Genomic DNA, 22,549 nt, shown 5'->3' with positions numbered 1-22,549 from the left:
TCAGCGTATAACCCTGATACACTAAGGTTGCAGGTTCGATGTACAATAAGGGCACATATAAGAATCAACCAATGAATGCATAAATAAGTGGAACAATAAATCAATGTCTATCTATCTTTCTCTCCCCCACCCTCCCTCCCAATCCTTTCCCTTCTTTCTCTAAAAAAATCAATAAAAAAATAAAACATAGTAAATAATACTATCTTTACTGACAGGTAAAAAATTAAAAATTTAAGCTATAAGAAAAGAATCATAAGAAAATATGTTTAAAAATATACTAAAAAATACTATTTTTTAATCAAGTGGATTTTACTATTAGCATATAAATCTACTTAACACTAAGTGCCCTGGTAAGACACAAAAGTGAAAAAATAAGAAAACATTGCACCTATAATTTACTATATATAATTCAAAATAATTTCAAGTGCTTACTATGTGCAAAGCACTATTCTAAGAATTTGGAGAGCAGAAGAAACAGCACACCAAGTACCTATTACAGTGCTTAAGATGTAGTAAGGTAAGTCATATACCACCACCAGCACCACTCAATGCATATTTAGATGGATGATTAAGAAAAACGAAGCAGAGTAAGCTGATTGAGTATGGAGGGTAAGCCAAAAGAGGTTGCTATTTTATTGAGTGTTATCAGTAACAGTCTCTTTGACTTGAACCAAGTGAGGGTACCAACCAAGCAGATTACCTGTGGAAAGCTTCTGGAGGAAGTTAGTGCAAAAGGCTGTGATATGAAATCATGTCTGGAATGTCTGGGGAACAGCAAAAAGGTCAGGGTGGCTGGAGTAGAGAAAGTCAGTCTGAGTGAGATGAAAAAAACGTTGTAGGAAGTCGAATCTTACTGGGTCTTGAAGGCCACAGTAAGAGTCTGAATTTTATTTTGAGAGATACAGGAAACCATGGCAGAATTCTGATAAGACTGACACAATTTGCATTTGTTTTGAAAGCATCAACCTGCTGTGGAGAGAATGGACTGCAAAGGTCTACAGGTGGGAAAGTGCTCTGCTATCTCTCATCGGTGGGCTTTCACACTTTCAGTTAGTTTCCTCTGCCTAGAGACTCCTAATCCTCTCCTCCTCCTATCCCCACATTCGTCCTAATTCTCAATGAATCTTGTCATCATTCAGTCATTCAGGCACAACTTGGACTTGGTTGGTCATCATTATTGTAGGTTCCTATTCCTGCAATACTTACCCACACTATTTAGCGTTTGGTAGGCTGTATTCTAGTTTTTACATACTTAGCAGCATTAGCAACCTGACTGTAAACTATGTGAACGCAGAGACCATGTCTATTTTATTCAATGATGCATCCCAACTGACTAGCATAGTGCCTGGCACACAATATGTGTTCAATAAATATTTGCTGAATAAAGTTTTGAAGAACTAAAAGAAATTCAGTATGGCTAGAGGTTAGAATGCCTACATTAAAAGGAACCCTGGACAGGCTGCTCAGTTGTTTGGGATGTCCTCCCTTATACCAAAAGGCTGCGGGTTCAATTCCTGGTGGGGCACATACAAAAGGCAACTGATTGATGTTGCTCTCTCCCTTCCTCTCTTTCTAAAGTCAATAATAAAAAGTATCCTTGGCTAAGGATTAAAAATTAAAAATAGTAAGAGGGGAAAATGGACAGGTAAACAAAGTATATGGTACCTCACATCTTAAAAAATTGTAACTTGAAGTGTCTTGCCCCAGTTTACCCATCAAACCCAATTTTATACTTAGTCTCCAACTCACACTTCCTGTGCATCTACACACATGTAGTTCCTTAATTGTGCTATGTGGTGTCAGGACTCTCAAACTGCACTGCATGATTCCCTGTGCCTAGAATGGTCTTTCTAGCTTTTCAACTTGTCAGACTCATACTCTAAGACTGAGATCCCAAGTGGAGGCTGATTACTGAGAGTCAACCGTGTCCTATAACACTTATGATATCGCCATGCAATTATTGACTTACATATCTTTTTCTTCCATAAGACCGAACTCTCAAGGTCAGAGGTCTTACCTTTTTCATTTTTACTTCATAAATAGTAGAGTGCTACAACCTACTGAATTTTAAAGAAAGAAATGTCTTTTCTATTTACTATCCCATTTCTCTTCTACAGCAATTAAAATTTTACTACTTCAATACCTCATCAGACTACCTCCTTCAAAAATGATCACCTAATCCGTATTCAGATTTATCATTCAGTTCACCAGTTTTGATTCTGCTCATGCTTCATGCAGTTTGTAGCAGGTCAAACACACTATTAATGTGTTATTCCTAATCAATGTTACAGAATGAATTAATAAAAGTGTCTCCAATTCAAAACTCTTCTACACTTTTAATATGGTCGAAATAAAGTAAATTATTCCACAAACCAGAAATAAAGAGGTGCAACAAACCCCTTCTCTGTCTTCTACACTAACTATGCACACTAGGCTATAGCCCCCTAGCTAAGGCAATGAAGGCATTCCTGTCTGTTGCGGACCACTCACTGACTGCTGTGTGGACAGCCACACACAGCCCTGGTTATAGCTAGGATGAGCTTGAGAAGCAGCACTTTTCCATCTTTAACAGAGCTACACAAATTAGGCCTATACTCCTGATTCCTTTTCTTTAGGAATTCTAAACAGTGACCCAGGTGAGAAATACTTTTATAATTTTTGCCCCTTCTCCAAATGTAGGTTGCCTATGTTAGAAATTTTGCTCTAAAAGTATCTGTTAACTAAAGAAACACATTAAACTCAGTGAAAATGAAAAATATTCTTCTTCAACACATTTCTGCCACACAGTAAAATTCTTTAATCAATGAACATTTATGTAGTGAATAAAGATACATAGATACACACATAAAAGACTTTTGGTAAGTTTTAGTTATGTATAGAAAATCTCACTTTTTTAAAGGAATATTATCACCTATACTTTTTTGTATTTTGCTGATATCATAATTCCATTTTCCTTCACAAAGGCTGTAATTTTAGAACTAGAAAAGTGGTAATGAATCACCCCATGACTCTATGAATTAGAAAAACAAATATGAAAAGAAGGGAAGACACAGCTTAGGAAGAAGGGTTAAGAAAAAGGAAGATCAGGAGTGGGAGATGAAGGGCATCTTCTTGCTCCTGTTGATGACTTCTATTTAGTTAAATGGTGACTACATGTATCAACATCCCTCCCTCACAATGGAACTACCATATCATATTTCCAAAGTACTAATTATTAACTCAATGAATAAAAACTAAACACTTATTATACTAAATGCTCTAGGGCAAGGATTTTCAACCAGTGTGCCATGGCACCCCAGTATGCTTGCAAGAATTTTTAAAACATGCAATACCTGACTTTTTAGTCAGGGGCACTGACCTCTTTTCCCTTAGATTGCCAAATTAAGAAAAAAAATATCACAACGGTGAATGTAACAATAGCTGTCTGGTGTGAACCAAAATTATACTTATTTTTTGTCTAATTAACAAAAAATGTATTTTTTTGTGTGCTGCAAATTTTTAGTAATTAGTTTATGTGTTCCATGAGATAAAAAAGGTTGAAAACCACTGCTCTAGGGCAATACAAAGTAAGTAGAAGAGGGAGAGGGAGGCTGAAATTTATTTACCATTGGCAGGTACCTAAGTTGTTTTAGTTTTTCGCAACTACAAACAACATTGAAATAAAAATCCTTCCAAATATCTTCTTGTGTATAAAAATTTTTCTTGGACATATTCAGTAGATATTTCTAAATTTCCTATATCCTTGACAAGAGCTGGTATTGTTGAGATTTTTAATTTTTGCTAATATGATTACTAAGAAAAGCAGTAGGACTAAATCAACAACAGTGCACTTAGTATGCATTACATACATTTTTAAAGCACACAAATTATTTTGCTTATAGATACATAAATAGGTATTATCAGTGGCTGCTTCTAAGAATAAATAATGAGATAGTTCTGGGTGACAGGAACAAGATTATTATGCTGTATTTTTCTATATATTTGAACATGTCCCTAAAAATAAATACAAATTGTTCCATTTATTGGCTGTAAATTGGACAAATCACCTTCTCAGAGGCTTTGCCTAATCATTTACTCTAATATAGTAACATCTTCTAGCCTGCTACTGTTATTACTCCTTGTTGTCACTGAGTTTTATTTCCATTATAGATCTTATCACCTTGTGGAATTATTTTTTTTACTGATTTATCTTTTTTCTGTCTACCCCATCAGAATATAAGACCTATGAGGGCAGAACCATTTTCTATCGTGTTCTTTGTTTCTTTTGTTCCTAGTAAAGGACTGGCATACTACAGCCCTATGGGTAATAATGGGTAGTGTAACAATTCTTAAAAAAAATTCTACTTATCTGTTACCAAATAGATTAAGGAAAAATAATTCTAAAAATGTCAGGTCATTATGAGGAAGTGTAACAATTATTTTCATGTTAAAACTTAATATTCCATATGTTATTTGAGAAAGTATAATATTTTAGGGTATTTCCCAACTGAAATATTTAAAATAAAAATTTCAATGTTCAAATATCATAAACCCAGTGATCAAACCTTATTTTGTCAGTAGCATCTGAAAATAGTGAAGATTTTTTAATCCAATTAAATCCAGTATATCATGCATGTATCATACATGCACTGGGGATGCAAGTGAACAGACCCTTCTGCTCTCAATGTAGATTACAGTGGGGAAATAAGCATAGGAACAAGTACAATGTAGTCAGAGATTTACTACATTGATGTTCTACTAGGATATTCAATGGATCCATGGTAGAAAACCACACCAACAAGGCCAATGAAGTGCTGCGCTTCCATCTGCCCACATCTGATCTTGTTCGGTAAAGGACTGGTAAATTCTTCATGGTTGCAATGATAATGATAAAGGTCCCTGGGGTGCAAATTTCTTCTGTGCTTTATTATTAAGGAGAAGTTTTTACTTGGCCTGAGATTAAAACTGAAATTGAAAAAAATTTTTTGATATGCCAATGGTATTTCTACCTGTATTTTTGTGTACCAGGAAAAAAGTCATTTGCACAAGCAATGCATGACTTACTTCCTCCCAGTTTCTGAGGTTCAGAGTATTTGTGCAAATCTGTAGAAATGAAAGCACAAAAACAAGTATCTCTAATATAGAAACACCTTGTTAGAAAGTAACACCCTGTTACTAAGTAACACCTAGTAACAACTTTCTAACAAGGTGTTTTACTTGCCTCTCCAACAAGGAGAGGCAAATGAAAGTATTTTCCTTAGGGCAACTATGTTTTAAGTCAGCTTAGAGTTTGTAAAAGATAGGGCAAGGAAAATGAGGACTCTAGAAGCTGACCTTATAAAGAATTAAACAAGCTAAAAAGATCTGCATGGAAAACAGGTTTAGAGACATGATAGTTTCAACAAGTATTTACAGCACTAGTAAATAAAAAGAGATAAACTCTCCTATCATTACAGATGGGAAAAAACACCCTAAAGGTTTAGCATGGAAAAAAGAAATCTTTAAGGTAACAATAATTTCTATAAATACCTGCAAAACTGTACAGTAAAATACTGTTGTAGATGAAGAAAATGTAAATTAAGAGTAGGTATTTTGGAAATACGAGATTTTTTACAAGTTTAGCATTAATCAGAGGTTGAATTGCCATCTCTTATACATCAATTTAAGAGTACATTGGAATAGACTGGAAAGGATAACTATATTTCTTTGGTTATTTGATTACTCTGTTATCTTACGAGAACTATTTATGCCTTTTTTTTTTTTTTTTTTTTACAGAGTTGCATTTTTCTCACTGGCTGTAGTTTTTGTTAGGTGAATGGTACCTGTTATATCAATTATAAATACTATCTCCCAATTTGAGGCTTGAACTTTCCCTTCATTCACACTTTTATAATACTTAAATTTTTTTCAGTATAATCAACGTTACAAAATTGTTGTATGGACTGGTAATTTTGCACCTGAAGAAATTCTTCCTTATTTCGAGTTCATTAAGATATCATTTTAAATTTTTTCAAATTTTTAGTTTTTCTTTTCATATTTAGCCCTTTAACTCAACTGGAATTATTTTGGTGAGTGGTTTGCGGCAGGGATCCATCTATTTTGTTTGTTTCGTGTGAGTAATCAATTGCCCCAAGCAATTTACTGAATAGGTCATCCTTCCTTAATTTATAATGACATCTTTGTCTTATACCAAGATTCTGTTAATGTTTGGAGAGTTTCTGGACTTTCTAATCTGTTCTACTGATTTTGTATATGGCTAATAGTAGCCTGCTTTAATTACTGTATTAAGGAAGTCTTCACATGTTTTAGAGCAAGCCCTTGACCACTTTCGACTTAGTTATTTTTGGCTCTTTAAGTACTGCTCATAAATTTTAGGCTTGGTAAATAATTTCTCACAATAAACCTTATCAAAATTTTGACTGGAATGACAATGAATTTATAAGTATATTAAGAATGAATTGACATCTGTTAGTCTTCCCATTCATTTAAAATATAACCCCTCATTTGGGGAGTCCACTTTTATGTCCTTTAATAAAGTTTTATAATGTTCTCCATAAGGTCTTAAACAGTTCATTAGTTTAATTCTGTTTTAATGTCCCCCCCCCCCTCGACTTTTGTTGCTATTATAGACTTTCTTTTTCATGGATTTTCTAATTGGGTGCTTGAGACTATGTATCAATACATAATGACCTTTTCTGAAGTTTTTCACCAATTCTGAAAGTTTATCTAAATATTCTTTTATATTTTCTACATGTACAATCATATTGTTTATAAAGGATGATAATTTTTCCCATTCTTTCCTTATAACCAATTGCTTAATACTGCTTATTTTCATATTTCTATTTTCTCATTATATTATGAGTCAGGACCTCCCATAAAATACCAAAAATTAGTGATAGTGTATGTTTTTGTCTTCCCCAGTACTTTAAATCATTAGATTATAATGTTTCTGGTAGTGAAAGTGGTCATATATTCTCTGTTTGACAGGCATCTTATATCATAAATGTGTCAGCATTTTAGGATTTTTTTTCTGTACCTGTAATAATGATACAGTTTTTCTTCTTCTTCTTCTTCTTCTTCTTCTGGTAATGTGAAAAATAATAAACCTCTTTCAAATGCAAGATCATCCATGCCTCCCTAGTCATTATTTGTCATGTTTTTATACCTCACTATTTTCAATTTTCTAATATTTATTTAGACTTTTGAACTTAGGCTTGTAAGGATGGCTTGCAACTTTTTTTCCTTTTGCTATCTTTGGTTTTGGTATAAAAATTATACCAATATTTGTTTTCTATTCTTTAAAATAGTCTGTAATTGACAGATTATGTGTTACTTTAAGGTTATATAGAGTAACCTATGAAACTATTTGGGGTTGATAATATGATAGATTTATAGGTTAGACTATCCATAAATTATTCATATTATTTATTAGATTATCTATTAGATTTATAGATTACGTTATCTAATTTAAATAAAGTAACACAAAATGAACTGACTTGAATACTGTTAAGAATTACAGAGTGAAAATAATATGAAAAATGTAAGCAGTAGCTACAAAGGCAGGCAAAACTAACACTGCTTCTATTAGTAGGAGCACTTTATTGATTATATTATAGGCCAATTAGTCCAAATTTTAAAAATTTCTCAAGAAACCCATTTGAAATACGATTTATACCTTCTATTATTACTAATGATACTCTCACTAAGTCTATATTGTGCAATAAGATACTGACAGTGATCATGATTAGCAAGACATTAAAAATTGCTTGTAACATTTTTATTTCAACCTTAAAAAATTTAATTTGTGGAAAAGTAAGTATGTATAAGGTACCAGTGTGTGTAAATATGCCAACACACACATGTGAACAAACAAATGCATCAAAGGGTATTTTGTTTGATGTGCTCAACTTTTATTTATATAATTAGGTATGCAAAGTAGGCAGAGTTAGAGCCTATCAACCTGTATCACAGGAGTATGGTTTAGTAATGAAAATCTGATTTTATTACACAATGCTTAAAGCAATCTAGCAGCTTTCTGGGCCTCTAAGGAAAGTCAAAATCCTTGCTATATCCTACAGGGCTTTCTCATAATCTGGTCCCTACCACTGTATTTTTATCTAGTATCAGTCTCTCTACATCATAAGTCACACTAGACTACATGATTCCTATCCTGAAGAACACTGAAATCATATATAAGAAGAAGTCTCCCCCGCCCCAATTAAAATCATCAAGAAGACTTAAGCACAGATTGATATCCATTATCACTACTCTTTTCAACCTCAGGATGTTCACATATATATTTGTGTACTTTCCCTGGGACATCACAGTAACGTAAATGATTCACATTACTTGTTTTCTATTTATACTTGGGTCTGCCTTACCATTTAAATTCACAGAATCAGAGAATATCAAAACTGGAATTTAACTTTTAAAATTCCATCTATCCCATTACTGTGCTTTTGGATATCTATCTAATACTTTTGGATACCTCTAGGTAATGATAAGGCAATCAGGGAATCATTTGCCTGTTTAAACTTTAAGAACTGTCTGATGCTTAGAAATATCCTTTCTTTTATGAACCCAAGGTTTGTTTCTACCCGACTTCTAGCTTGTGATCCTAGTTCTATTCATTGGGCCATTCAGATAAAGTTCAGTTCTACTTCAGTGTAACAGTCATACCAAGATGCTATGACTAGTAGATCAGATCACTATGATGCTACTTCCAAGGCTTCACTTCTATGGTGATAAGGAATAGAGGCAGAAAGTATGGAGAGACTAGTGTTTGGGTATCTTTTATGAGTTGGTTCCTTTATGTTTAACTTTTCACACTGTTCCAATGAGTTTGCTACTATTATCGCCAAATAACAGGGAAATTAAAGTTCTAATAGGTAAAGTTACTTGTTTAAGTAACTTACGGAACAGAGGTAGGATTTCAACCACAAGTCTTTCAGATATCAAAGCCTATGTTTTAGTTTCTTTAGAACACTAAACTGCCTTCCACAAAGGAGAAGAGATATAAGAGGGTATGCAACTTGGAAAGCAAAACAAAGAAAAAATTTTCAAAAATCGTATGCTTTCTAATTTCCAAACTTTGTGTTGATATATTTTTCGTTAAGCCTTATATTATAGTCATCCTCCAAATTTTCTGTCATATAATCTAGTATTTCATGTCACATACATTCATGTAAATTAAAAAATATTTCTATATTTAAGGTCCCTCTCAAATTTAATGTCCTACACATTAAAAAGACTATTTTCTTTAAACAACAACTTGTGTACTTTTCTTTAGAGCCCCAAACACCACAATGCCGCCTTCTGATATCAAACTTAATGCTGATATTTTTCTGGCTTCAAGAAGTGACAATAACATCCCAACCTCGTGTTAACAAAAGCTATTTGTTCTATCTTCTCAAGTCAAACACTTATTTGCTATCCTCCACAAACATTTAAAAGGTCCTTCCTTCGCTCTGTAAATTATGGCTCTTCCTTCAATTAACTATTAGGTAAATCATACAGAGCCCTCATCATTCAGACTTTTATGAAAAATGAATCTCTATATAGTTAACCACATGTTTACATTATATTTATCACTTGTATTAACTTTTCTTTTTCCCTTACATTAACAATGAAAGATAATCATCTATTTCTTTTTATTTTTCATTTAAGTGTAAAAAACTGAACTATAGGAGACTGCTCCGTGTGGTGTGAGGAATGTAGCCCAACCCCTGATTAGGAAAACCGATGGGGAACCAGACTGGCAATTCAGGGCCCACAGATAGGTTTTCTTGTGGGGAATTAGGCCTGCATTGTACCTAGGCTGCTATGAGGCTTGCTTTTGCTAAAACTCCCTCACCCCGAATTGAGGCAGAAAATGTTTACTGCATATCTTTAAAGTAACTTCCTAAAATCTATGCTAAACCTCCCAAGGACAAGTGTAATCAGTTCAACAACTTTTCCCTTTGCATTTGCAAATATCTTCTTCTTTGATGTAATTAGCAACAGCCTTTCTTTCCTTATCTGTAAAAGGTAATCACCTACAGCGAACCTGTGCATAGTAATTGAGGATCATCCTAGATGTAATGTACCCAGAAAAGCAATAAAAGCTTGTCCAGGCAAGGGTCGGGCCCTCTCTCACTCAGAGAGTGGCCATACCATCCCTTTTTCTCCACAGGACTTCTGTAGTCCTTGTGAATTTCTTTGTCGCATCCACAACACATGGACCCCCACAGGCCGGGGTCCACATTCTCTTTGCAAGTATATTTTGCATTTCAGTTGTATGTTAGGATTCTCTCATCGTATACTTTATTGTGAAAAGAAACTGAAAGTCAAATTTCTTTTTTTACAAATATAAGTCAACTGTAATAATAAAAGCTCTAATTTAGCCCTTCTCAGTAGTCTGTATCACAGAGGCTAATTACAAGTAATAGTACTTATCAAATTTCACTACAAATATAAGGTTATATACATTTAAGAATGTCAAAACAAAATTAAATATTATACACACAAAAGTCTTACCTTGCTGAGTATTTTGTTCTTGCGTTCGACTCACAGTGAGGTCTAAAGGGCCTTCCTGCTCTTCCTGAAGGGAGTTTTCTGCTTGATTCATTTGGATACTTTTATATATTAGACTTGGTCCAATTGAACCATTTCTGTTTTCTTGAATTTTACCACTTTTTGAAATATACTCAATTGCAAACTGACGTATCATCTTTTTCATTAATTCCTGAGCAACTAGGGGAATGTTAGGATCACAGTTCTGAGGAAGATCTAGAGAAAAAATAGATACAATAAGCATTAAAAATGAAATACAAAATACTAATATTTAAACTTACCTTGTTTTTATTACAATTAATGATTTCAGAAGTTTTTTTTAGCATCACTATGTAATTAGCAATGGTTTAAAGATGTAGGAATAGAAACATTGTACATTTAATTAGTATTATGATAATATATCAACCCCAAACCTTGGCATATTAAATCATTTATTAAAAATAAACATTTTGATCACAAACTAAAATACAGATAAGGAATTTGATATACTGCAGTTCTGTCTTAATAGTTTTGATTCAAATGTATTCTACTACATAGTAAAACTCAATATGTGAAATAAATTGTATATATATGTTATTAAGCAATTTTTACTTAATATACAAAAGCACATTATCTATTAAAGAAAACACCTAAACTCTCATAACTGTTAATTACCATTAAATTCTTCAATTCTGTCAAATGTGTATTTCATATATAGCTTGAATGTCATCATCAAGGATTTTTTATTTCCTCACCTTTTTATATTGAAAATTTCAATCAGAAAAGAATATAATCACACAGACAACCTCAACCAAGATTCAAGAACTGTTAGTATTCTTCCACATTTGCTTTCTTTTAACTTTTTTTTTGGTTTGCAGATCCACTAAAAGTAAATTGTAGAATTAATGACATTTCACTCCTAAAGGTTTTAGCAAGCCTCTACTAGGATTCTCCTATAAAAATGGCAATACCATTATTAAAGCTCTTAATCCTTGATCTCCAAACACACTGAACGGCTACAACTATATTGAGGTCAGCAGTAATTCCACCTGAAATGTGTACAAGAGGTCAAAACAATCTAATGATTTTACAGTGAGACTTGTAGAATAAGGACAGACTAGTCATAAAGAGTTATATAATGGTAATAAAAAGTTGTGGTATTGGGAAGGGGGTTGGTGGTAGCTTTTCACATACACTTCTGGTCTCAACTCAATGCTTTTATTTACTCTGCTCCTTCCGAGTTGAACAGCTGGAAAACTGGAAAGGATAACTAAGCATACTCGGTTAGGCTTCATACTTCTTCAAGTGGTCTTCCTTCTTGAGATGCCAGTTCTTTGCCCCTTAAGTGCTTTAACACTTACCCAGGCAGATCAGTGTTAAGTGAACAGGTCTACTGATCTGAGACTGAACGGTCAAGTTTCTGTAGTTAGGGGGTTCAGTATTAGCTGGAGAACTTGTCTAAGATATATGAGGGCAACTCTTTGAACTAGCATTTATTATTATAGATTCCCAATTCTAAAATGCAAGGAGGTTTGAAAACACAGTATTTGGAGGTGAGAAGAGGCAATAAACACTTTCACTATGACCACCCCCACACTTGTTAGCAAAGTGTGACCTAGGATGACATGGATCTATTCATGGTCCCTGCAGAAATATTAATATATTTGATGACAGCATGCTGTTTTGAAACTGTTGGAGATGGTCCATAATAAACATCTCCATTACATTGTCTCTTTTCAAATAAAACGTTTTAAATTCTGAAGAAATGTCTGAGGAAAGGGACTGAAAATCTATTGAAAAAAGTAGTGTTTTAGCTTTTACACTTCTTCTCTGAACCTGTGGGAAAGAAAGGCACTATTGGTTTTGGGCTACTGGGAAAAAAAAAACTTTAGCTTATTGGTTGGAATCTTGAGTCATGTTTATGAACATAGGCTAGTTACATACCTCCTTTATCTTTTAGTTTCTCTGTTCATAAAAATGGGAATAACAGAACCTTGAAAAATCATAATGGGGCTTGCAGTGATAAATATTAGCTTTTAAGTTAGAGTGAGAATAACAAGAGAAACAAAAAGACACAAACTGAGCAATTATATTATATAAATAAGTAAAATATTAAGGGAAATATAGAAAGGGTATGATATCTAAGCCCATGTGATATTTTTTGGTTTAAAATAAATAATAATATTGGCACATGTAACTTAACTAAAGTGACTTACCAAAACATGAAATTTCCATGCTGAACATAAGGATTCTTAGTTTATACCACTTCCTGATCATTACCTCTAACAATCTTTGAAGATTTCTTCTCCACCTTTTTTCCAAACCTAATTTTGCTTTACATTATGTATTATGAGGAGATACTGAATGTATCTCTAGATATTTTGGTTAACTGTCCTGCAGTTTACTGACTAATGTCATTTTATAATTTCAAAATAACTGAATTTTCTGAAAGGAATAAAAACATAATCAGACTCACAACATATGATTAGGGCTATACTTTAGGGTTGAGTTTAGAGCTAAGTTTAAAACAGGATAACGCTACTCTCTACTATTCACCTACTCACAGTTTTTGTCTCTTTATATTAGAAAATAAGTCTATGTGTAAGACCAAAGAACTTGGCAAAAACTAATAAACAAACAAACAAACAAACAAATAAATAAATAAGAGAAAGAGACAGACAATAAAAATGCTCAGCTGCTAATCATTTGATGGGTTTTCTTTTTTGGTTCTTTAGTTTATTGATTTTTTTTTAAAGAGTTTATTTATTTATTTATCTTTAGAGGGGAAGGAGAGGGAAAGAAACATCAATGTATGGTTGCCTTTCGTGAGGCCCCTGCTAGGAGTTGGCCTGCAGGGAACCTGCCTGCAACCCCGGGATGTGCCCTGACTGGGAATCGAACCGCGATCCTCTGAGTTCGCAGGCCCGTGCTCAATCCACTGAGCTACACCAGCCAGGGCTAATTTATTGATTTTTACCTTGAGACAGAGACATCAATTCGTTCTGCTGCTAATGAATTTTCTAAATTATAAGTACAAGCTATCATAATTATAAAAACAAATGAGTAAATCAAAGACCTAGGCCAGGGATTATAAACTCAAGTGTTTTCAAAGGTAAGACAAATAATAAATACTTAGCTAGAAGATAGAATGTTGTTACACAGAAATGGTGTCTACTGCCCTCAAGAAGACAGAAGAAACTTATTTTTGCTTTAGCTTTTTATTTTCCAAATTTAACTATGTACTTAAAAAGTTTAACATGCTCTTTGTGGTAGCCCATATCAAGATGGTCTTTAGTGATTCCCATCTTCTGGTTTTACAGTGTTGTATAAACACTATACATGTTGTATCAGGGGTGCTGTGTGTGATTAATAGGATACTGCAGAAGTGTACTTCACTTCTGATACTAGATTATAAGTGTATGTGGTTTCTATGTTGGATACTGTTGAATGTTGCTGTTCACTGCTTTCTCCCTGCTCTATCCTAGCATCTCTTTTCTCTCCCTTTCTCTCCTCTTTCCTCCCTCACTCTCTCATTACTTGCTCTGGAGGAAGCCATACTGTGAGAGGCCCTATGGTTAGCCATATATCAAAATGAACTACAGTCTACTGTGAACAGACAAGTAAGTGAAACTGGAGGATGCTCCAGATCAGTCAAATCCCAGATGACTGACTGGAACCCCACCTGACCCCTTTACTGCTGCAAGTAGAAAACTGGGTCAGAAACATACAGCTGAGCTACTCTCAGATTTCCGGCTCAGAGAAAATGTGAGATAATAAATATTTATTTAAACTGCTATATTTTAAATAATTTGTTAGATAGTAATAGATAAATAATACAGATTCTGGTATATATTAGTGGGATGCTACCGTAATTAAAACCTAAAATGTACAGGCATGCCTTTAAAACTATACATTGGCCTAAATTTAGGAAGAGTATTTAAAATGAGGTAAATGTTACTGGGAAATGAAGGAAAGAATATACTTATCGTGTAGTAGCAGAGAAACAACACTTGTCTGCAGTAACTTGGAAAGTAAAACATGTGCCTAATGAGTTGGGTAATCTGTCTGGGGAACTGTCTAAACAAAGTGTTGAGAGGCCTTTGGGTTTCCTCTGGCTGATTATAGTAGAAGGTAAGAAAAGAGAGCTGGGCTAAAGAAAGGACGATTAAATAAAGAGAAACATGTCCTGACTGTTTTGAAAATTTTCAGTCAATACAGATAGCTAATGAGGCTAAACTTAAAGGTTGAGCAAAAACCAAACCAGGAAAACATGCTTCAGAAAGCTGATGGGTTTTCTTGGAATTTGACTTTCTTAATAATGTTGTGAGCCTTGTGAGTTTTTCATTTTCACTTTAAAGTTTTTTTGTGTGAGGGATTTCATTCCACTAAACAAAGAGCTCTGGTTAGCCCTGACTAGAGTAGCACACTTGGTCTGGTGTCACCCCACAAAGCAAAAGGCAGTCGGTTCAATTTCTGCTCAGGGCATGTGGTTGGCTGGTGGGCCCAGTCGCCTGCTGGGGCACGAGCAAGAGGCAAATGATTAATGTTTCTCTCTTCTTTCTCCTTCCCTTCCCACTCTCTAAAAATAAATAAATAAAGTCTTTAAAAAAAAAGAAAGGACACTGGTTAATCTCTGTAAAAACAACAACTATACATAATCTTTCAAATTGCCCTACTCCCCTCCTCCCATTCTAGTTTTGAGGTAGCTTTCCTCAACACAGACATAACTCCTAGGCAAAGACCAAGAATCTTATGGTTCTAGAAATTTAAGGAAATCTGTTAAATTACTGACAACTAAACTAAGAAATATGAGTGATTTCACAAAATTAGTTCAGAAAAGTCACTAAACAAGCCAACAATAATAATATACAGCAACAGCAACGAATTCTGAGCTGGGAGATAATCTGATTTCCATAGCTGTCACACTGTATTATTTAAAATATCCAGTTTTTAAATGAAACATTATGAGAAATACAAAGAAACAACAGAGCATGGCCCATACATGGGAAGAAAGACGTCAATAGAAAACATATTTGAGGAAGCTGAGGTACTGGACTTACTAGATAGAAAGTTTAAATAAGCCATTTTAAACATTCAAAAGGAAAAAGGACTCATGGACATGGACAAAAGGTGGTGACTGATGTGGGGCAAGGGGTATAAAGCGACTAAATGGTAATGGAAAGAACATAATAAAAATTATATATTTAAAAATAAAAAAATAGAGTCTTGGTAAAGTTAAAAAATAAAGTAAACCATGTATAAAGGAATAAAGAAAAGCATCTGAAGACTATCTCATTAAATAAAAATGTAACGAATATACGTTAAAAAACACATTAAAATTGTCAAGTTGTAAAAGTTCACTAATTAAAATTCACTAGATGGATACAACGGCAGATTTCAGCTGGTTAAAAAAAGAATCAGTAACTTTGAAAATAGGCCAAGGGACTTAGTCTCAGCAGAGAAAGGGAAGAAGAAAGAGAGGGCAGAAAGGGACTGATGGGGGGAGGAAGGGGGAAGAGAGGGAGGGAGGAAGGAAGGAAGGAAAAAAAAAGAAAGAAAACAGCTAAATTCTCTTAAAAAAAAAAAAAACTGAACAGAGCCTCAGAGACCTGTGGGACATTATTGAGTGTACAACATACAGAAATGGTAGTCCCAGAAGGAGAGGGAAGAGGCACAATTGTTAGAAAAAATGATGGCTGATAATGACCCAAATTTTATGAAAAACATTTATCAACATATCCAAGAAGCCCAGCAAGCTCCAAACAGAATAAATAAAAAAGAAGTCACACTGCATTGCATCTAGACATACTGATGTATTATAATAAATCCATCAAAAAACAAAGAGAAAAAGTCAATCTTGAAAACAAGAAAAAATCAACTCATCACAAACAAGGACCCTCAAGGAGATTAACAGTCAATATCACATCAGAATTCATGAAGGCCAAAACTCAGTGCGATGACATATTCAGGAATTGAAAGAAAAAGACTGTTAACCAAGAATTCTGTATTCGGCAAAACTATCCTTTACAAAAAAGAAGAAATTCAGACATTCTCAGAAATAATTTTTTTTGCTAGCTGACCTGACCTAATGAAAGAACACCAGACAGTAAAGTAAATCCACACACAAAAAATAATAAACACCAGTACAGTAACCACATAGGTAAAGTACAGTATAAATGTATTTGTTTGTAAATGAATGTATTTTTAGTTTGTAATGTTTCCTTCTTATCTAATTTAGAAGATAACTGCACCAAACAATAATTATGAGTCTGTCTTGGTAGACAAACAATATCTAAGATGTAATACAAAAGGCAATATAAGCATAAAGGAGAGATCGTTTTGACACACATAGAATCATGTTTTTTGTATACTACTGAACTTAAGGAGGTATGAAGGTGAACTAGATTGTTGCTTAAGATGTTAATTATAATACCCAGGGAAACCACTAAGAAAGTAAGGAAAAAATACAATAAAAGTAACAACAAAATAATTAAAATGGTACACTAGAAAATTTCTATTTAACACAAAAGAAGATAATAAAGGAGACACAGAAAAAACAAAAACATATTGAAAACAAATAGTAAATGACAGATGAAAACCCTACCTTATCAGTAGTTACATTAAATGTAAATGAAAAGCAGAGACTGGCAACAGGGATTATAAGAATAATCTAATTATATGCTATCAAACAGTTTAAATTCAAAGACAAAATTATATTAAAAGAAGGGGAGGAAAAAGACATACTGTATAAATACTAAGAAAAAGAAAGCTTGGGAGGTTATATTAACACCAGACAAAGTTATCATTTGAAACAGGTCATTTTATAATAATAAATGTTCAATCCAAAATACATAAAGAAAAAACCTATCAGAATTAAAGAAATATATTCAATAGTAATAGTTGGAGCCCTGACTGGTGTAGCTCAGTGGATTGAGCGCGGGCCTACGAACCACATTTCGTAGGTTTGATTCCCAGTCAGGGCACATGCCTGGGTTGCAGGCCAGTTCCCAGTGGGGGACTCACGAGAGGCAACCATACATTGATTGATATTTCTCTCCTTCTCTCCTTCCCTTCCCCTCTAAAGATAAAGAAATAAAATCTTTATAAAAAATAGTAATAGTTGGAGACTTAATAGACCATTTTTAATAATGGATTAAAAAATGATACAAAAAAAACAAACAAGTAGAAGCCATAAATCACTACACCTAACTGACACATATAGAACACACTCTACCCCCAAACAACAGAATATGTGTTCTGGTCAAGTGCACATGAAAATTCTCCAAGACATAAAACAAGTCTCAATCGATTTAAAAAGATTAAAAAAGTAAAAAGTATGTTTTCCAACATCAAAGAAATGAAAAAAAAATGTCAGTAAGAAGATGAAATTTGGAAAATTAACAAATGTGAAAAAAAATCATAAATATGTAATAGGTAAAAGATGAGATCACAAGGGTTATTAGAATATGCTAAAAGTTGAAAGAATAGGAAAACACAACATACCAAAAGGTATGAGATGTAGGTAAAGCAGTGACAATTTACAGATGCAAATACATATAGTTAAAAAAATTTTCAAATCAATGACGCAATTACCTAACCTACCAACTTGAGAAAATAAATTAAACGTTAAACCGAAATCAAGCATAAATAAATATACGGTGACAGCAGGAAAAATAGAGAATAGGAAAAAAACAGACAAGCTCAATGAAACCAAAAGTTAGTTCTTTGAAAAGATTAAAAAATTTACAAACCTTTAGCTATAGACTGACCAAGCAAAAAACTGGACAAGATTTAAATGGCTACAATCAGGAATGAAGGAAAAGATATCAACATTAACATTAAAAAAAACACAAAGGATACTCAGGAAATACCATAAAAATATACATCAACTAATTAGATCTCCTAGATAAAATGCCCAAATTCCTAGAAAGATACAAATTAACAAACTGACTCAAGAAGTAATAGAAAATCTGAGTAAACCTATAATAAGGAAAGAGAGTGAATCAATAACTAAAAACTTGTCACAAAGAAAAGACCAAGGACAGAGAGATTTCCTGGTGAATACCAATGGACATTTAAAGAAGAATTAACACCTTGCCCTGGCTGGTGTAGCTCAGTGGATTGAGCATGGGCCTGTGAAGCAAAGGGTTGCCGGTTCAATTCCCATTCAGGGCATATGCCTGGGTTGCAGGCCAGGTCCCCTGTAGGGGACACATGAGAGGCAACTGCACATTGATGTTTCTCTCCCACTCTTTCTCCTTCCCTTCCCCTCTCTCTAAAATAAATAAATAAAATATATTAAAAAAAGAATTAATACCAGTCTTTCACAAACTCTAAGAAATACTTCCCAACGCATTCTATGAGGCCAGTAAGTAGCAGGACCTCTACCTCAGACCCTATACAATAATTACCTTAATGTGGATCAAAGACCTATTAAATAGAGTAGGCTAAAACGATAAACATCTCAGAAGAAAGCATAGACCAATATTTTCGTAACTGTGCATTAAGGCAATGATTCCTCAGATTTGACACTTAAAGCACAAGGAAGAAAAAGAAAAATTAGGTGCAATGGACTTGATCAAAATTTAAAAATTCTGTGCTTGAAAGGATACTAGGAAGCAGTGCAAAGACAGTCCAAACAATGGGAGGATTTATAAATCTCATGTCTAAAAGGGTCTAGTGTGTAGAGTATAAAAATAATTGTTACAATAAAACAATGAAAAGACAAATGTACAATGATTAAGATATTGCAAATAATCTGAATAGACATCTCCAAAGGACATACTACTAATGGCCACACAATGCTTAACATCATTAGTCATTAGGGAAATGAAATCAAAACTGCAATGAGATGTCCTTTGACATCAAGAAAAAACATTTTAATAGAGTATTATTCAGTCATAAAAAAGGAAAAACTAATGCATGCAACAACAAGGATAAACCTCAAAAACACTATGCTAAATAAAAGCTGCACATTGCCTAATTTACATGAAATGTCTAAACCAGGCAAATCTATAGACACAGGAAGTAGATTAGTGGTTGCCAGAGCGGGAAGGAGGGTAGAAGAAAAATGAGAGAGTGAGTGCTAATCTGTTAATGACTTCATTAAGATGATGAAAATGTTCTAGAATCAGATAGTAATGGCTGCAAAACTTGTGACTGAGTATACTAAGAACCACTGAATTATATGCTTTTCTGAAAGATTTTATTTATTTATTTTTAGAGAGAGGGGAAGGGAGGGAGAAAGAGAGGTAGAGAAACATCAATGTATAGTTGACTTTCATGTGGCCCTCACTAGGGACCTGGCCTGCAACTCAGGCATGTGCCCTGACCAGGAATCAAACTGACCCTCTGGTTTGTAGCCTGCACTCAATTCACTAAGCTATACCAGTCAGGGCTGAATTACATACTTTGAAAAAGTATATTTTATCAACATGATAAAACATCTTTCACAAAAACTAACTCAAAATATGTCATATAACTAAAGGTACAAATACGGCTATAAAACCATTAAAAGATAGTATAGGAGAAAACCATGCTGACCTCAGGTTTGACAATGACGTTTCAGAAAACAACAAAACTGAGGCATAAAAAAAACTGGTAACCCAGACTACATTAAAACTTTAAAATTTCTGGTCTTTGAAAGACTCTATTAAGAGAATGAAAAGAAAATCAGAAAAAAAGAAAACCTTAGAGAAAAATATTTGCATAACCTTACAAAGGTGTCTTATGTCTTAAATATACAAAAAAACCCTCTTAAAACCCAACAATGAGAAAATGAATAACCCAATGCAAATGGGTTAAAAATATGCAAAAGATCTGAACAGAATGTCACTTAAGAAGATACACAGATAGCAAATAGCACATGAAAAGATGCTCAATATATGTCATCAAGGAACTGAAATTAAAACAATAATGAGATACCACTAAATACCTATTAGAATGGTAAAAAAATAGGTAAACGTGGCTCACTTCCTTGTACAACCACATCAAAATTACAACTAAAATACAGATCAACCATCACTCGGAACCACCAGAAATGGAACTGAGTAGAAATGTGACAGTTACAGAATTAAAGAAACCACATCCACACAGACTGGTAGGATAGGCAGAGAGTAGAGCGGGCTGGTCCCCAAACTCAAGTGTGGTGGATAAAAATTCGGGAGGGGTGTTTCAGGAGCAAGGTGTCCCAGCCCCACACCAGGACCTCAGCACAGGGTTCCAGTACCAGGCAGAAAAGGCCTCATAACTTCTGGCTGCAAAAACCAGTGGGTAGGAGCACCTTATGGAATCCCAAGCAGTTTGCCTTAAAAGAATCCACCCACAGATTTACTCCCTCCTAACTCTAAGACCAGAGTATCAGTCTAAAAGTCATCAGTGGCATATTGGGAGGAACTCAAGTGTCTGGCATCAAGGCAGGAGCTGGGGGAGAGCTTTCTCCAGACAGAGAGGCAGGCAGATACCACTGTCCCTTTTCTGAATGCTCCTTACACAGAGCCAAAGAGCCGGCAGGTGGGTGCTATATCTGAGACTCCAGCAGCCTAACACTTTTTGCCCTGCTCTGGAGATACCCTGAAGACTCCCTTCTACCCAACTTAGGGGTCTAGCCAAGCTGTTAACAGAGACTTTCCTCTATTAATGGCAGATCATGGCTCATACTTCACAACTTCTAAAATCTTATCAAACAAGCAACAGCTGTCCTCAGTAAGCCCCCAGCCCTCCTACCTCTTGCTAAGTGGCCCAAGGCCCAGCACCAGCAGCAGCCAGCCTAGATTCACAGCTTGCCTTTACCTGGAAATCTCCAACCCCAGCACAAGGAGCAACCATCTCAGATTCCTTTATACCTCAGGCTGGGTGGACCTGGGCAGACCACAGGTGTGGGCTGACCTTGGCCTGCACCACCTAAGAAACCTCAGGGACAGTATACCCAGTGTATAGCTACAGACCACATTGGACCACCACAACCCTATCCCTGGACAGCTAATCCTCCATGGGGAGAAGAGGTTAGTGGTAAGTGGTCAGTCCATCCTTGCAGCTGACTGGCCTGGATAAATCCCTCCCATTGATCTGCCAGCAGCAACCAAGGCTCAACTACAAGAGGAGGGTGTAATCTGCCCACATGAAGGGCCGCACCTCGAGTACCCACCTTCGTGATAGGGAGTCTGTGCCACTGGACCCTACAGGACACCTACTACACTAGTCCACACTACCAAGACATGGAGTCAAAGGAGCTCTGCGTAATGCACAGAAATAAATGGAAGGAGGCTGCCCAAATAAGGAGACAAAGAAACATGACCCAAATGAAAGGACATATCACAACTCCAGAAAAAGAACTAAACAAAATGGAAACAAGCAATCTGTCAGATGCAGAGTTCAAAACACTGGTTATAAGGATGCTCAAGGAATGTAGTGAGAACCTCAACAGCATAAAAAAATGATCTAGTCAGAAACAAAGGATACACTAATTGAAATAAAGAACAATTTACAGGGAAACAACAGTAGAGTGGATGAAGCTGAAAGTCAAATCAATGACTTGGAATACGGAAGAAAAAATCAATCAGAACAAGAAGAAAAAAGAATAAAAAAAATGAGGATAGTATAAGCAGCCCCTGGGACAACTTCAGGAGGTCCAACATTTGCATCATGAGGGGATGCTAGAAGGAGAAAAGAAAGAGCAAGAAATTGGAAATCTATTTGAAAAAATAATGAAAGAAACTTTTCCTAATTTGCTGAAGGAAATAGACATGCAACTCCAGAAAGCACAGAGCGTCCCAAATAAGATGGATGCAAAGAGGACCACACCAAGATACATCATAATTAAAATGCCAAAGGTTGAAGATAAAGAGAGCAATCTTAAAATCAGCAAGAGAAAAGAAGCTACTTACCTACAGGGGAGTTCCCATAAGACTGTTGGTTGATTTCTCAAAAGAAAGTTTGCAGGCTAGAAGGGATTGGCAAGAAATTATATCTATATCTATATCTACATCTATTTAAGATTTTATTTATTTATCTTTTTTAGAGGGGAAGGGAAGGAGAGAGG

The 22,549-nt window shown here is 34.7% G+C and overlaps 1 protein-coding gene across 13 annotated transcripts in view; it reads right to left on the bottom strand.

The window, feature by feature from the left end:
• Positions 1–22,549, bottom strand: part of LCORL (ligand dependent nuclear receptor corepressor like) — a 120,307-nt gene that overhangs the window by 30,757 nt on the left and 67,001 nt on the right. For all 13 annotated transcript variants that reach the window (XM_037045167.1, XM_037045186.1, XM_037045176.1 and 10 more), the window contains one exon: positions 10,495–10,746. In XM_037045167.1, the coding sequence (XP_036901062.1) occupies positions 10,495–10,746 (252 nt within the window). The remainder of the gene's footprint in view (positions 1–10,494; positions 10,747–22,549) is intronic.

The sequence above is a fragment of the Sturnira hondurensis genome, unplaced genomic scaffold, assembly GCF_014824575.4.
Source record: "Sturnira hondurensis isolate 20B ecotype Veracruz unplaced genomic scaffold, ASM1482457v3 Scaffold0000780, whole genome shotgun sequence".
NCBI lineage: Eukaryota > Metazoa > Chordata > Mammalia > Chiroptera > Phyllostomidae > Sturnira > Sturnira hondurensis.
The sequence above is the reverse complement of the archived record's forward strand: the minus strand, read 5'-3'. Positions and strand labels throughout refer to the sequence as shown.